Below are 16,225 nucleotides of genomic sequence, written 5' to 3'. Positions count from 1 at the left end.
ATGACAATGTAGAATTTACATTATGAAAGCTTATAAAGGCTCTCTTTATACTCCTGAACCAGCTGCAACTGGGGGCTTTTTTTGCCTGTGCCAATATCGAAACTCTGCAAGGCCCAGGGCAAGTTATTTTTGGTAGGGGATTTTGGGATTCTGAGCTCTTGTCAAGGTGCCAGAGCCTAAGTTTGCTGACCTTCAGGGCACAATATACAACCTGTTGCCCAGGCATTTCCTTGACAGACAGTGGAATATGTGAGCTGTTTTCTTTCAACTCTTTCATGATGGCAGAAGCTAGGAAACTCTGTTTTTGAAAGGTTATTAGGGACAGTCTATGAGAGGAGATTAAAGAGGAGATTATTTTTGTGAGAGAAATAATCCAGCGTTCCAATCAAGGGGCTGACAAATGGGGATCTGCAGACAGATAGTAAGCAAATAAACAAAGCTGTAGTTCTTTGATTACTATTGGACATTTTTGGAAATGTGGACTTCCAGCCATTCATAAGTTATAATTCATGAAAATAATTTTTTCTCTGGAATCAAGGCTGTCACTTGTATCACCTAGCACTCCCCTGTAATGCCAACATAGTATTTTTATCTTAGATCTAGATTATTGCATCTGCTAAGATGTAATACCATATATCATACTAATTAAGATATTAAATACCATGGCCAAAGACACTCTATTATTTAGAAAACAGGTGCTGTAATGAAGTATACATACAAATACATAAATAAGTAAACAGAGTTGTCCAGATACTGAATTCAGAATTTCACTAGGCAACAGTTTTCATAAAATTTGCAAATGTACAATAAGTCACAGCGTACTTTGTTATATGAGCCCTATTCAAATTTGCTTGATATTCTAATAGCAAAACTGATGAAAGAGGAAATCATGCAGAGAAGCATATTAAGAAAATCCACCCAAACACAGATGTAAAAGCATTTCATACAGAGTTAGAAAGAATTTTCTTACCTATTTTAGTTGCACTGTAAATATTTTCAATGGGGAAAGCACCTCCTAAACTATAGAGTAGAACCTTCGCAAGTGCTGGGATCAGTTGGGTTGTCGTTACCAAGACATTGACACAGTTACTCCTAAGATAGGGAGGAAATATGAATAGTTGTTTTCTAATATGAAATAATTTCTAATGGTGTAGATTTTAAGTGGTCACTGTGGTCTTTCAATTCCATAACAAATGGGCCCTGATAACCTATTTTAAACATCAGTTATTGATTGAGTGCCTGCTACTGGGAAGGCACCATAACTAAGAATACATCCCAAAATGGGAGAAGTGGAAGAAAACTGGCAAAGAGAAGTCACAGATGAAGACATTTTTGTTCCTGCCTCATCCGAGATCATAAGATAGGCAGGAGGAGAAAAGTAAACCGATACCTGTAATAGAAATATGTTCTATAATAAAGAACTCCTCGGGCTTCTGTGGAACTTCAGAAAACCTACCTCAGCCAGTGGCAATCATGGAAAAGTTATTGGAGGGATGGCTTGGCTCTAAGTTTTACAAGTATTCAGATGGGGTATTTTTTAGGGTGGTAAGATTCTATGTCCCAGCATTATCAGAGCCTGGAAAAGTACTGGACACAGGCAGAAAGAAGGCAACTGGATGGGTAAAAGGAGTTTTTGGATTTTGTGAGAGAAATAATCCAGTGTTCCAATCAAGGGGCTGACAAATGGGGATCCTGAAGAAGTAAGAATGGAGAGGACCCTTTTTCAGTCCCAAAGAGAGGCATCCCTGAGTCTCCTACTCAACAATAAAAGAGTGAACCGCATTTAATGGGTCCAGTTTTAATCTGCTTACAGAGGACCTACGCTCTGAGAGTGATAATGTCTCATTTTACAACTTACAGCTGTTTCTTCCATTTCTTCCATGGTAATATTGTGGGGAAAAAAAGGAAACAACAGGAGAGTGGGAACTGTGACATCTGAAAAGAACAGATTGTGATCCTTCCTTCTGGATTATGGAAAAATTGAGTTGTCCTGCCTTGAGGGGCTCAAACCACACATGTCAAATTGGGGCTGAGAAGGCATATAGGTATGGACCTTTCTCTATTGGTATTTTGTATCACAAGCCTTTAATACGTATTAGTGAGGGTCCCAAAAATATTTCCGAGAATTCTCTTGATTGATTTTCAGAAGCCTGGTTAGAAGTTAGAAGAGCAAGCTGACTGCCAGCTTTTCATGCGTATGTACACGCTTACCCTCCAGTACACTTAATATTATGCTTCATATTATTAAGACAGATCCTGTGTAAAAAAAAAACTATATTCCCCTTTATTCCCTTTCACTATTTTTTATATTCTATGGGATGAGCACTGGGTGTTATTCTATACGTTGGCAAATTGAACACCAATAAAAATAAATTTATAAAAAAAAAAACTACAATTTATTCAAAACAATCATAAAACTTTTATAATTACAGCCTTTTAAAACATTTTCATTTCTAAATTATTTCCACAGGTAACCTAATTTTGATATGGGAACTCTGACTTCTGGAAGGACATGATGAGGTTATCATTTATACAGGATAAAGAAACAAAGCCTGCCAGAGGCAGAAATTTAGTGAGTATCACCAATGAAATTCTTAGTGTTGCTGATAAGGCAATAAAGCCCTAGAAAGTGATTTGCCTGTTATCAGACAGAAACTTTTCAAATAATGGTAGATTTTTAAGCATCATACACAAACACATTACTGTATTGAAATAACATTTTAAAATCTAGCTTTACCACTGATACTGAGTGATATTTGGAGTTAACCATTTCTTTTTAAAATTATAGACCTTGCATATATTTATACATTACAGATTTGAGAATTGCAAACATTGCATATATTTATATTAAATTTATAACGCTTTGTAACTTTTAATCACAGACACTGCATACATTTATAGACTGCATGTATATACATTTGTGAAGTATGGGCAAATATCAAGAAAACATGAAAAGCATCAATTAGTTATCCAAAGAGTAGCGATAACTGCTCCCTCAACTTTCTGTTTCCTTTCAGAATTTGTGTATAGATTTTCTCCCATTGTAGCCTACTATATATATAATTTTTTCTTCTACTGTTTTGCTTATTTGTATCATAAGCCTATTCATGTATGTCATATTGTCTATCAGTCCTCCTTTCCTAATAAAATATAATACATGAAAACCACATGTGGCGACAGCATCATTTTCTTAAAGTTAGTTCACTTAATTAAGATGGTTCTGATTTCTAAATTTTCTAAATAATGCTGCCTTACATAGAAATTTTTCCTATGCATTTGATTATGACCTTTCACTATATTCATAGGAGAAGAATGACAGCGAGGATGCCAGCTCAGCTAAAAGCTCAGTTATATAATTAATTCAACCATGTTTTATGTAAGCTTCTGTTCTTCTGACATTTGGGACATTTTGCAAAAATTACCAGTATGGCCCTACATGTGGATGACTTAACAAATTTCATGGCCCTTAAATCTCCAATGTGTAATGATTTATTTTTTTCCCTTCCTCTCCTTGTTACACTTTTCTTAAAATCATACATGTAGGGACACCTGGGTGGCTCAGTGGTTGAGTGTCTGCCTTCAGCTCAGGGCGTGATTCCGGGGTCCTGGGATGGAGTCCTGCATCGGGCTCCCCACAGGGAGCCTGCTTCTCCGCCTATGTCTCTGCCTCTCTCTGTGTATCTCTCATGAATAAATAAATAAAAATATTTTTAGAAATCCACACATGTAGTTGCTTTAAGGCTATGTGTCTAAAAATAATCCCTCTATATTATGGATAACACATATATGATCTACATAACAACAGAATAACTTTTGGGTTTTAAGCATCTAGGAGACATCCATTAAAAATAATGAAAGCTGCTGACTTCCTCCTCAGAGAAAGGTGAATTCTACTACATTTTACACACAGTTTTGGGGACTCAGGAGTCCTCACATCCTAGCCTCCATGACCTTCTGTCTCCTTATCACCAGTTACAGAGACCACAGACCAGCAAGTCCCATTTTAAAACAGCTTCAGTTGTGAGCCAGAACTTTCCTTCCTAGGATTCCTACTCATCCATCCTAATATTCTCCTTTACAGATCAGAGAGATGTAATTTATTTTCAGCCTAACATTTCAAACAGTTGAAATTGGTAATCTTGTTCTGCATAGGACCCTCCTTCAGACTAAACTCCTTGGTTCCTCCCTCCAACTGTTCCTTTTGCATGGTATCCTCAGCCTAAAACCTTTCTGGCTACTTTCCTGGACATAAGATGTTTCAATGTGTTATAGCCCCCGCCCCCCCCCCCCCCCCCCCCCGAATGTGATGCCCAGATCTGAGTGAAGTACTTTGTTCTGGCTTCCCCAATCTGACTCAGGAAACCTGCAGCTTCCAACCCACCTCCATTCCACCCACTTATGCTTTCTGATATCAATGTATCTGCTGGTCACGTTGCAGCTAGATGCCACACGCAGGATTTGATGTACACAAGTTTTATTGTCAAGGCTTTCTGTATCCCAATTCTATCAGTCAAAATATTACCTCTTTCTCTGAATTTGTGCTACCCACAAGTTGGCTACACAGGCTTTTATTTATCCACTTAACCCAGAAATAAAATTAAAGAATAGGATAGTAAAAAGGTTCATCCACACCCTAAACTAGCTAACACTTTTCAGATTTACATTACTTTATGAACTAGCATTTATGGCACATGGTGTTCAACTAGTTTTAAGTCTATTCAGTTCTACTATCTCCACTAGTAAGTATTTCACTGTTTAGTTCAAAAGATACCAAGGTTACAAGTTTTTCAAAGAGCTTTCTCTTGCTCTTTCATTGCATTTAAATTATGCATATTATCTACAAATGGGCCAAAACACTTAAAACCATGCACTCTGTGTGTAAACTGTATTTTTTTTTCATCATCTCCTGTACTTTGCCACCAACAGGGTGTTGTCTTTTTCTTTTTTTCTTTTTTTATTACACGACACATGACCTTCCTGTGGAGATGATCATTAGTTACGTAGAAAGAAAGGTAAAGACATGGGATCTTCTGGTTATTCTGAGAAGCAGCACCTGCCATCCTCTACCCCCAATCATCTCCCATACATTGAAAATCGCCTGATTCAATGAATTGTCAGGTCCTCTGAAATTCTAAAATACTCCAGTAATTAAGGACTTTTTATGTGTGTTGTACAATTACAACTACATCTTCAATACCATAAATATAGGAACGGAAACAATAGTTTCCACTTACCTAGTACTAATAATTGATAAGGATTTAAGTGCATTTGTTAGCCAGGAATCTGTCAGACCTTCAATCTCTGCCCTTAGCTGCAGCCACGCATCTCTCTTGGCAGGGCCAAGGAGTCCTGCAACCAAAAGAGAAGGTACAATCAAGAGATGAAAAATTTCAGGAATACCTGGTTTGGTCTCCCTTCTGTCTAGTATAGATCACATCAGAAACAGAAAGAGACAGGTTTATATCAATACAGATCCTTCATTTAAGAACTGATATTGATTCATTCATTATTCATTCAAACATTTATTTCTAGATTTTAGGTCCTGGGTCAAAAAAACCCTAGGGAAGTAACAGTGAAAATGTGGGTCCTGGTCTCTAATCTCACTGAACCTAGAATCTGGCACGGCAGATGCCGATCACCTGAGGAGCTACTATGACCACTCCTGTGCTGGGTCACACTCTGAAAGACAGGGATGTAATAGGTCTGGAGAAGAAGGTGGGGTTGTCCAGCCAAGGGATACACATCTCAAACACTGGCTGTCTGAAAATATTTCATTTCTTTTTTTTTTTTTTTAAATATTTTATTTATTTATTTAGGATAGTCACAGAGAGAGAGAGAGAGAGAGAGGCAGAGACACAGGCAGAGGGAGAAGCAGGCTCCATGCACCGGGAGCCTGACGTGGGATTCGATCCTGGGTCTCCAGGATCGTGCCCTGGGCCAAAGGCAGGCGCCAAACCGCTGTGCCACCCAGGGATCCCAAATATTTCATTTCTTAATGATCACAATCATTACCATTTTTAACCACTAATACTGATATTATTGTAGGTAGTTACTAGTGCTGAAGCTATCACAAATACTCTGCATTCTATTATTTTTTAAAGATTTTATTTATTTATTCATGAGAGACACAGAGAGAGAGAGAGGCAGAGACACAGGCAGAGGGAGAAGCAGGCTCCATACAGGGAGCTCGATGCGGGACTCAATCCCAGGTCTCCAGGATCAGGCCCTGGGCTGAAGGCAGGCGCTAAACCGCGGAGCCACCCAGCCTGCCCAATACTCTGCATTTTAAACAGAAGTTAAGAATGGTGTTTAAAATTCTTAAGCATATGACACAGTTAAAAACAATGGTTAAAACTGTGCTGATGTTGGGATAAGAAAACACGTAGGCAAACTGATTTTTTTTTTTTTAAAAGCCTTGTTAATAGGGCGCCTCAGTGACTCAGTTGGTTGAGCATCTGACTCTTGATTTCAGCTTAGGTCTTGATCTCAGGGTCGTGAGACTAAGTCCCGCATCAGACTCCACACTAGGCATGGAGCTTCGTTAAAAAATAAAAAGTCCTTGTTTTATGATAAAATGAAATCATGAAAATTTGCTAAAAAAGTTTCTTATTTAAATCATATTTCAGAATATTAGGAGCACATATACAAGTGGGTGATTTTTAAAATCAAAAGGTATAGTTTCTGGCAACTCATTTGTCCTTATTTCAATAAAGAGATGCTGCCAGAGCACAGAAAATGACACTTGCATGTCAACTCTTAAACTTTTAAAGCTATAATATTATTTACCAGCAACCTTGTTAGTTGTTAAATAACTTTAATAATACCCTTCATGAGGGAAACAATGCCATGCCTAAATAAAAATTACTTCAGAATTCTCAAGGGAATATTTATTTTAAAATTAAACATGTTGCCCACAATTGAATTTAAACAGAATACCTGTTTGATTTTACAAAAATGTCTTATCTAGAGCATTAGAGTAAATTAAGAAACCAGAGTTGTCTGTCCTGCAGGGGCCTATTTCTCATTTGAAAATGAAGATCTCCTATTTCTAAGATCCCTTTTGGTTCTAAAAACCATAATAATATTATTGCTATTGTCTATGGTTCCACATGTTTTTTGTTCTCTTGTAGCTACTGTCTACTGAGCATCTATTATGCACCTTAACGCTCACTAGATAATGGGGATACAAGATGAACAGACACACAGCCCCCTGCCCCCCATTAAGTGTGTGTTGTGTGTAATACATATACTGTAGATGAAAATGTTACTGGGTGTTATTCCATATGTTGGCAAATTGAACACCAATAAAAAATTTATAAAAAAAAGAAAATGTTACTATACTGTATTCTATGGTATGTATATACATAGTATGCATATGTATATTTAGTTATAATTCAATTTCAGATCCTGATTTAAGCTCTTCAATCATCCTTTATTTTTTTAAAAGATTTTATTTATTTATTCATGAGAGACACAGAGAGAGAGAGAGGCAGAGACACAGGCAGAGGGAGAAACAGGCTCCATGCAGGGAGCCTGATGTGGGACTCGATCCCAGGTCTCCAGGATCATGCCCTGGGCTGAAGGCAGCGCTAAACCACTGAGCTACCCGGGCTGCCCCTTCAATCATCCTTTAAAGAGAGAAAGACAGACAGACAGAAAGAAAAACAAACAGAAAAGCCTGCGAGAAAACATCATGTGACTTCATAGCTCATCCTAGGATCTTGCTGACCTAAAATTGATCCTAATAATAGAAATAATCAAAGTTTATTTTTATCAAGAAACATATCCGGGATTTTAGTTTTGATGTCACAGGTTGTAATATCACCTGTAATATATGGATGAAGATAAAATAATTTAGATACAGTCTACAGAGTATCCAAACAGTTAATACTATCCAGGGAAAAGCTACACTGGCAGGTAACACGCAATTAAAAAAAATAAAATAAAACAGACTTGTTTAAGTCTTTGAAATGACATAAAGCAGTGTTTATCTTTATTTCTGAAAGGATTCCACAAAGGTAATGATGACTAACAACTCTGCTTTAAGGACTGGGGCCCTCGCTTTTCGACAGGTCTTCGCACTGCCTCGATGAGTTCCCTGTATGGTTTACCCTAATAGTGTCTGCAAAAGAGGGGTAAACGTTCAGTATCCTATTGTAAATTTTGACCAAACATCTGGGCACAGAGAATTCCCAACTCCTCTGGCAGAGCCGCATGTTTTATTTTGCTGTTAGATCTCCCACCCACCTCAACTAAGAAACTTAAAATTCTGACTCCATGTAGTTCAGCATGAACTCTTGGTAATTTCTTTTATAGAAGCATAGTCTCTCATACGGAACATGGAACGTACATCTTTCTAAGTATCTTTATTAGATTTAAAGAGCCGCACATACCTCCAACATTGTTCTTGTAGGTGTTATATAATTCTTTTACTCTTCTGTAACGAAAAGCCAACTTCCTCATCCAGTCAACCCCTCCTCTTACACCTGTTGGCAAACAAAGGTTTGCACTACTTGCAGCTGCATGGAAGCCATCAGTTGCAAAACTGTAGGTACTGCAACACCCAAAATATATTAAAAAGAAATAAAAGAAATAATTACATGTGCAAAACTCCACAGCTGAATTTCTGTAGGAAACAGCATACTGAAAACCATGGCTTACCTTAAGTCCTGCCCATTATCATCAGAGGAAACATCATCTATATGAACTTGATCACACTCCTGTTAAAAACATTGGAAAAGTTATTTGTTTTTCAAACGATGCCCTTGTGGTATTTGATTCTTCCATCTTTCCATCTGATCAGGCCATGGCCAGAAGGCGGCAGCATTTGCCCATCTATCCCACTGCCATCCTGGGGAAATGGCACCGTTTCTATTTTAAATCCAGAAGAGTATTAAAAAAAAAAAAAAATCCAGGAGAGTATCATAAAAGGGGATCTGAAAACATATGGCATGTGGATTTCTTCTGAGCAGCTTAAAATTTTTTACTCTGAAAGTTACAAATAATAAATTATCTTTTGAATTGTTGTTAAGAATGACTGGCGTTCACTTTCAGCCATTTAGGTTTTGCATACTTAAGTATGGAAACAAAGCTAATCTGAAGTTATACAGAACTCATTCGGTCTGAATAAGAGGTGGTGACTATCATTTGCTATCTGTTGAGCAATAACAGAAGGGCTTGATGGTTATGGTGTCCCGTGAGATTTCTGGGACTTCCTGAGCCTTTTGCTGGCCAGGGGTCCCATGGAAGAATCATGCCGATGTTATTCTAAGGTCCTGGTCTTTTAACACAGAAAAAAGCTAATAACCATAGAGATCGAATATTTTCTTCTTCTTTTTTTTCTGTTCAAGTTTTGAAATCTTGAGGCTGAAAATGATACTTACAGATTAAAGGGAAATAATGAAGATTTACCATTTCCAATGTTCTACAAACTCAGAGGAGAATAAACATTAAGGTACATGTATCCATACACGTGACCTGACTGAAATCAGTGTTCTCAGAGCAAATGGTCATTTCTTTGGGTAAGAATGAAATTCTTGGCTGTTTTAAGGATCCTATTCTATCTTCAAATCTGTAAAGATCCAGGGAAATAGTATGTGATCTGAAGATGGAATTTGGCTAAGGTATTTACAATACCTAGTACTTACTAATTTTAGGATGAGTATGATTTAGCTTTTTGGGACTCTTTTTCTCCCCTCAAATTATTTCAGGTACTCATAGATCCTGACTGTAAACCTACTGAAAACTAATTTTTAAAAATTATTAACTGTAACAAGAAAATGCCACATAAAACAGGGGCTTTTCAGCTACTATTTATATTCCTTCTAAGACCTGGAAAGCATCTGTTAGTGAAATATTTAATATCTCTAGCTTTCCACACTGAGTATATTATATCCTGTATAAGTCTGAGGGTGAACCAGGTGACTCGGGCTTCTTTTCAAATACAAAATATAAAAGTTGCCCAATCAATACAATTTTATTTTATAACCTGAAAATCCAGGTAAATTAAAGATTCATATGATTTACATAAATTATTTGTAACTTTAGAATAAATATCTATCAATATTCACAGGTAAGGAAGTTAAAAAGTTAATGTGACTGGAAGCTCCCTGAGGGGGGGTTGTCTGGGTCACCTGGCTGTACCCCTGCTTAAGGCACAATCTGGCACACAGTTATCGTTGTGCAATTCTTTGTTGACTACATGGCAGATATCTTTGACAAATGACAGTTCTTGACAAAATCAACAAAATCATTTAATTTTCTAACACAAAGTTGCAATTATATTAAAAATAATGTTCTATATGGTAAGGACTGTAAGAAGATATTTGTATCAAGATGGAGGGGAGTGGGAAGAGAACAGGGTACAAGCTGAGGCTGCAGGACTCAGGGCAAGACATGCATTTGAAAAGGGTTTACCCCGTTTTGACTAAGTATGGGTAGTAAGGAGCACAGCCCAAATTTCAATCAAAGGAGGCATTATGCTTCCAGAAAAATCTCAGGAAAAAGTACGGCAAGAAACAGTAGTAGTGGCTCTGGATTGGGCTCTAAAGGAAAGGGTGGAGAAACTTAATCATTAGCATGAAAATTGGAAATAAAATTCTCTCAGAATAGGGAGGCAGCAGAGTGGTTCTAGACAACAAGACTTATTTCTTATTTGGAGATGGTGACATTCTTGGTAAGTATGAAAACTGAGGTAAGTCACTATCAAAGTGGCGTCATGTGAAATTGTTTATTCCACTGAAGTTGTGAAATCTTTCATTATGTAAATAATTTCCATGTCTCTCTTTTATAATAAACTATAATAAATAAATGAATATCCAAAAAAAAAGTAGGGGAAATCCTTAGGAATTACTCTGGTAATTAGAAGTTATTTCTACATTTCATACCTTCTTATCCTAATCTGTAGAGTAATGCCTCTGACATTTCAAGTATTAACTCACATGATTAATTTGTACATTTTGCCCCTAAATTTATTTTTTACTCCTGAGGACATCAGTGTATCAAACTTATTGGAGCATGAGCTCCATATTTGAAGTTATGTTTGAGATTTTTCCAAATGGAACTTCTCATTAAATTTATGCCTAGTTAACTATGCTTATTGACTTTGGACTCTTGCCCAAGGATTACAGTCCAGTGAAAGAAACCCGAGCTTCAATCACTTACATTTTTAAAAAATTCTAAATAATTGTTCTTCAATTAGTTTTTACTCAGAGGCATTTTGCAAAAATGATTTTGACCAAAACCTGAAATACTAAAAACAGTCTAATGCTTGGCTTCAACAAATTTCCATATAAATTTGGAATAATTCTGTTATTAATCTTAATATTTTTATAATTTTGTTTTACAAGGTGCCCATAAAGTTGTCAGTGATCTTTATCAGTTATAATCCACATAGCAGTCTTCTCTCGCTTTTGTGAACCTGAGCTCCCCAGTGCCTTCTTTTCTGGAAGTTATTCTAACTGAAATAACCTTTGATTTCAACAGAGAGCCTTCTCTTCTTAGGAGGAGAAGTATGAGCATTTGCCTTCTTTGCAAGTCCTGCAGGATGCAGAGAAGTGTCTATTAGGGTTTAAATTTGTATCTTTTAAGGAATTATGTGAGAACAGCTGCTACCACATATGTTACAGTATTGACTAAAGGGTGTGAGTATCAAATTAGATTTCTGAGTTAAGAAAAGGAACTATGAGAGATTAAATACAGAGGGGGGAATAAAAAGGCTAACGATGAGTTACTCTCTTGAGGAAATCACCTCTTTGTTAGCAGAAGCAGAGACAGCTTCACACCAGTTATGCAGCCCATGACAATCTTTGCTTACAAGAAGTTTACTGAAATAAAAAATTGGGTAAAAGTCAAGTTGACTTTCAAAATTAGAGGCAGAAAGATAGTGGAGATACGTGTGTGTGTGTGTGTGTGTGTATATATATATATATATATATATATGTAACAGCACTGAATGATCTTGAAATGATCTTGAAATGTTTAGATTTTTGTTTTCATGATTATTTACCTAACTAAAGTCAATAACAAGCCTTTGAGTTCCCTTGGGCACTTATCTGGATGTACACGGGTACATGTGGTATGCATGTGTGTGCACACACATGCGAATTTAATTTATGCAGAGTATGCAGATAATCATTTCATTGATAAAGTACTGTTGGATACTAAGTTGTAGCACTTGAGTCAAATAGAATTTTTATCACATTTTAAAACATAACTAAAAAGCTATAATCAGAAGGGAAAATCAATACCAATATTTTCTCAGTTACTATTTTTCCCGCAGATCCTGTCGGGTATTTTAAAAATCTATTTTATATAGTATATGATCCAAGATAAAAATTCTTAAAGCATCATAACTGACCATATGATCTGATATGAGAACATTCATGTCAAACTTGCTAAGAGTATTCACAAATTTATCATATGCTATTTTCACTTTCTCACTTTATGATCTTGTTAAAAGTTGGATGGTAAATTTATTCCACCTGGCTTCAAATGTGCTACGAAAGCTAAAAGGTCATTTATTTCATTTATTTCTAGTCAAAAATAATTAATGAAATAAAAACTCTAAAAGTTCAGAGTTTTAATCTTCCAAAAAGATTAAAAAGTGTTTTCTATTATACTGTATATATGAAGTCATGCTCTATACTACATTACTAATAAGTAGCAGGATTAATTTAAATCAGGTTTTAGAGAGGTGATTATTTTTTCTTATTATCTAAAACTGGAAAACTTGCCGAAGAATACTGATCTTTCATACTGGCCATTAAAGAAAACAAATAAAACCTCTTTAAACAGACAGTGATTTTATTATCCAGTAAAAACAGTGACCCACTGCAGAGAAAACAACACCAAAAAATGATATTACCCAGATTTCTAGCACGTACATTTATGGGATACACTAAAAATCAGAATTTTTACTCTTATATAAGTCACAAATGCCGCTGAAACTGGATTTAAGACCTTGTCAATTTTTAAAACTTATTTAAGACACTAACTTTCCTTTTTTTTCTCACATACTTCTGTTAATTTCAGCTTGGTATGAGGCAGAAGTATGTGCTCTGGAGCCAGAAAGACTCAGAATTTTAAATCCTGGTTTTACCACTTAGCTAGCAGGTAACCTTAGACATGATTTTTATGCTTTTGGACCCTACAAGGGTTTCTGTTCCACAAGATAACATGATAAACAAATTTATTTCAAAGGCTATTATTTAATTAATGGAAAATCCAATACAGAAAGTTCTGCACAAAGTGGGATTTCAGCAATAATAATCTCTCTCCCCATTTATAATATGATTGTAAACACTTTTATTTCATTGTGAAACCATGAGGTTAAAAAAATGTAAATATATCACACTTAAATATTTCACTATACTTGCTCTTGATCAAGAAGTACTACTGCTCAGTGCCCAAGCCACTCAGTTACTTCAAATTTTACCATCTGAATGCCTAATAACTCAGACCATTAGCACCCAGATTATATACCTTATTATAGTACATATTTTCAGCGCTCTTGAGGCTACTGGGGGAGGGGATCCTTTCATTTTGTTACTGTTTTTACTTTTCCTGTCAGGTTGGATATGAAAAGATAAATGAGAACAAAAGAAAATAAATGCAATACAACCAGTCAGATGTGCTATGTAAACAGTTCTAACCCTGTTTTATCTAGATGCAGAGGAAATAAGGAATGATAATGTGGTCTAAAATTAGGCTTCAGATTATCTTAAAAACTTAATGACCCATGCTACCACCATGAATAGTACCTGTGACTGCTGCCCAGTGATTTAACCTAAATAATACTCTGGTGAGTAACCTGGAAAAGCTAATATTGATTCCAAAGGTGCCAAATGGGTTGTCCTGTATGGGACAGCAAAGCAGACCTTCTCCTCTTCCGAGATATTGTAGTTTTTAAACAGGTGCTAGTACATAGGTCTAATTCATTAATGCATTTTAGCTTTTGTTTGTATTTGTTTATACATTTTTCCCCTTGACAAAAACTTTACTATTCCCATGAGCTAATTTTTTTTTCAGATTTCTTGAGTTTATCTGCCTATTTAGAAATCATCTAAGCATTATAATAGTTGGGATATGACTATTCCTATTTTTTTAAACTCTTACCTCTAAATCATTAAAAAATAAATGTGTATCAGCAAGATTAAAAATCATTTCCTCCATTCGGAGTCCCAGGGTTACAGCCATGGGGGGATCCTGAAAAGAAAATACACATGGAATGAGGTAAAATTTCAGTAACTAGTTTATTATTAAGAATATCAAAAGTGCATATGGTTGTGGGTGATGGGAGTGGGTAGACTGCATGGATTTTTACCCCAATGATCTAAAAAGGTGCCTTTCCAAAGGGTAATCTAAGCCACACTAAGTATACAGATGCATCTGTGAATTTACAGGAATTTATACACGCATTAAGACAACTTAAACATCTCTATGTTTGTGAGGAGGAAGAAGGAAGCAAGCTCATTCACAAGACCCAGTTTATACGTACTCCATGGAAAGTGGAACAACAGATAATAAGCAGGAAAGGGAGAAAAGAAGGACTTCCAGATGTCAGCAGGACGGGAGTGGAAAATGGCATCTAAAGATGGGACAGGAAGAGCTGGTGAAACGTGGTAAAACTGCCACTTAATTATTAATTGCCTTTTGATTGACAGGCAGTATTTTTTAAAAAGATTTTATTTATTTATTCATGAGAGACACAGAGACAGAGACACAGGCAGAGAGCGAAGCAGACTCCATTCAGGGAGCTCGATGTGGGACTTGATCCCAGGACCCTGGGATCATGACCTGAGCCGAAGGCAGACTCTCAACCACTGAGCCACCCTGGTGTCCCCAAAAGGCAGTATTTATTTGAATATGCATATAATTTGGTCTAACCTACATCTGACTAGAGATGCAGAGGGTAGGTTTGAGGATAACTAAAGGAACATTAATTCAGTAAAAGTGATCTGAGTAGAAAATACATATGTTTAGAAGTTTAATGAATGTAAGGGGGTTAGTAAGGAGGCAAGTGACTTAATTCTTGTCTACAGAAACCAAGATAGTATCTAGCAGCAAGGAACTGAGAAGCAAGACCAAAGTTGGGACTTGATCATGATTAACCAGAGTTAAAAGCCTGGGCATAAGAGGCATTAAGATTTCAAAAAGTAAGGATAGTTTTGTGCTAGGGCTAGGGAAATAATTCATGCACAAACATTGTGTTTGAAATGATGAAAGTTGAAATGGTCTCCAAAGGAGTACTGCAATAGCTGTGCCCCTGGAGATACAGAAACTAGAAAGCCTAGAAGGGACAAATCCTCAGAATTTGAGACCAGAATGGGTATTAGCAGGGAGAAGAGTATGGTTTTGAATAAAGCTGACAAGTCTAGAAGGATACTGTTGGTTTTGGCTGAGAAGTTATTTTGGAAGACTTTAGAGGGTGATTTGGGTTGAGTGGCTGGGCCAGGAGCCAGATTGTAGGGATTTTAGGAGAGAGAACCAAACTTGTGTTTTCAATGCTCTAGTAAATGGCACTTAAAAAAAATGTATTTAAACTTGGGGAAATTACTGCTAACTCTATTTCAATTTTTGATACGGATATGCAACCCAACATACAGGCCATGCTGTATTCACATGTACTCCTGAACTTACTGCACTTAGCAGGAGAAGCTCTTCCTCATCCCACTCTTACACGGTGACAACCAGTTTTCTGCCTATACTCCCTTCCATAATGCTTTGAGGAGGAAACCCTAGAGTAAACATATTTGAAGTGAGTGTCAGCTTCATAGTCTGTGGTGACTAAAACTTAGAGACTAGGAATTGAGTGCTAGGAAAGAAAGAAGTCACTGAGGTATGCTGAGCAAAGTGAAGACTTGGGTGGGAGAAGATGAAGACAGGACAGTAAGAATATGCTGGATGTCAACACAATTTTGTTTGTTCGCATCTCTTCCTTCAAGATTTTTGTGAATTTCATAGTTAGAGACTCTCCTTTCAGAAACGTGTTCACTTTTCACATTCTGGATGGCAACCTGGTACCATGTCTTCCAGTGGTCAGACTTGCCTGCTAGATTCATTTGTCTTCCAGTGACAGGATCATTCATTCTAAGCAACATACCCAAAGATCAATTAATTCCCTTTTCTTTAACAAATACTCAAGAGCAAGAACAGAAATAGAGGAACCAGGGAGTGCCTACTTTGTGTCTCAAGGAGTCTTGGAACTCAGAAGGATCTCTTGCTG

General features: G+C 36.6%; 1 protein-coding gene and 1 pseudogene across 11 annotated transcripts in view; one reads left to right on the top strand and one right to left on the bottom strand.

The window, feature by feature from the left end:
- Positions 1–16,225, bottom strand: part of EYA4 (EYA transcriptional coactivator and phosphatase 4) — a 306,653-nt gene that overhangs the window by 8,159 nt on the left and 282,269 nt on the right. For all 11 annotated transcript variants that reach the window (XM_072824123.1, XM_072824116.1, XM_072824125.1 and 8 more), the window contains 5 exons: positions 14,116–14,205; positions 8,662–8,720; positions 8,394–8,554; positions 5,235–5,349; positions 971–1,092 (listed from right to left, as the gene is read on the bottom strand). In XM_072824123.1, coding sequence (XP_072680224.1) covers positions 971–1,092; positions 5,235–5,349; positions 8,394–8,554; positions 8,662–8,720; positions 14,116–14,205 — 547 coding nt within the window. The remainder of the gene's footprint in view (positions 1–970; positions 1,093–5,234; positions 5,350–8,393; positions 8,555–8,661; positions 8,721–14,115; positions 14,206–16,225) is intronic.
- Positions 10,302–10,692, top strand: LOC140608496 (10 kDa heat shock protein, mitochondrial pseudogene; annotated as a pseudogene).

The sequence above is a fragment of the Canis lupus genome, chromosome 1 (genome assembly GCF_048164855.1).
Source record: "Canis lupus baileyi chromosome 1, mCanLup2.hap1, whole genome shotgun sequence".
In the NCBI taxonomy this organism is placed as follows: domain Eukaryota; kingdom Metazoa; phylum Chordata; class Mammalia; order Carnivora; family Canidae; genus Canis; species Canis lupus.
Note: the sequence above shows the minus strand (reverse complement) of the source record. Positions and strands in the feature narration are given on the sequence as shown.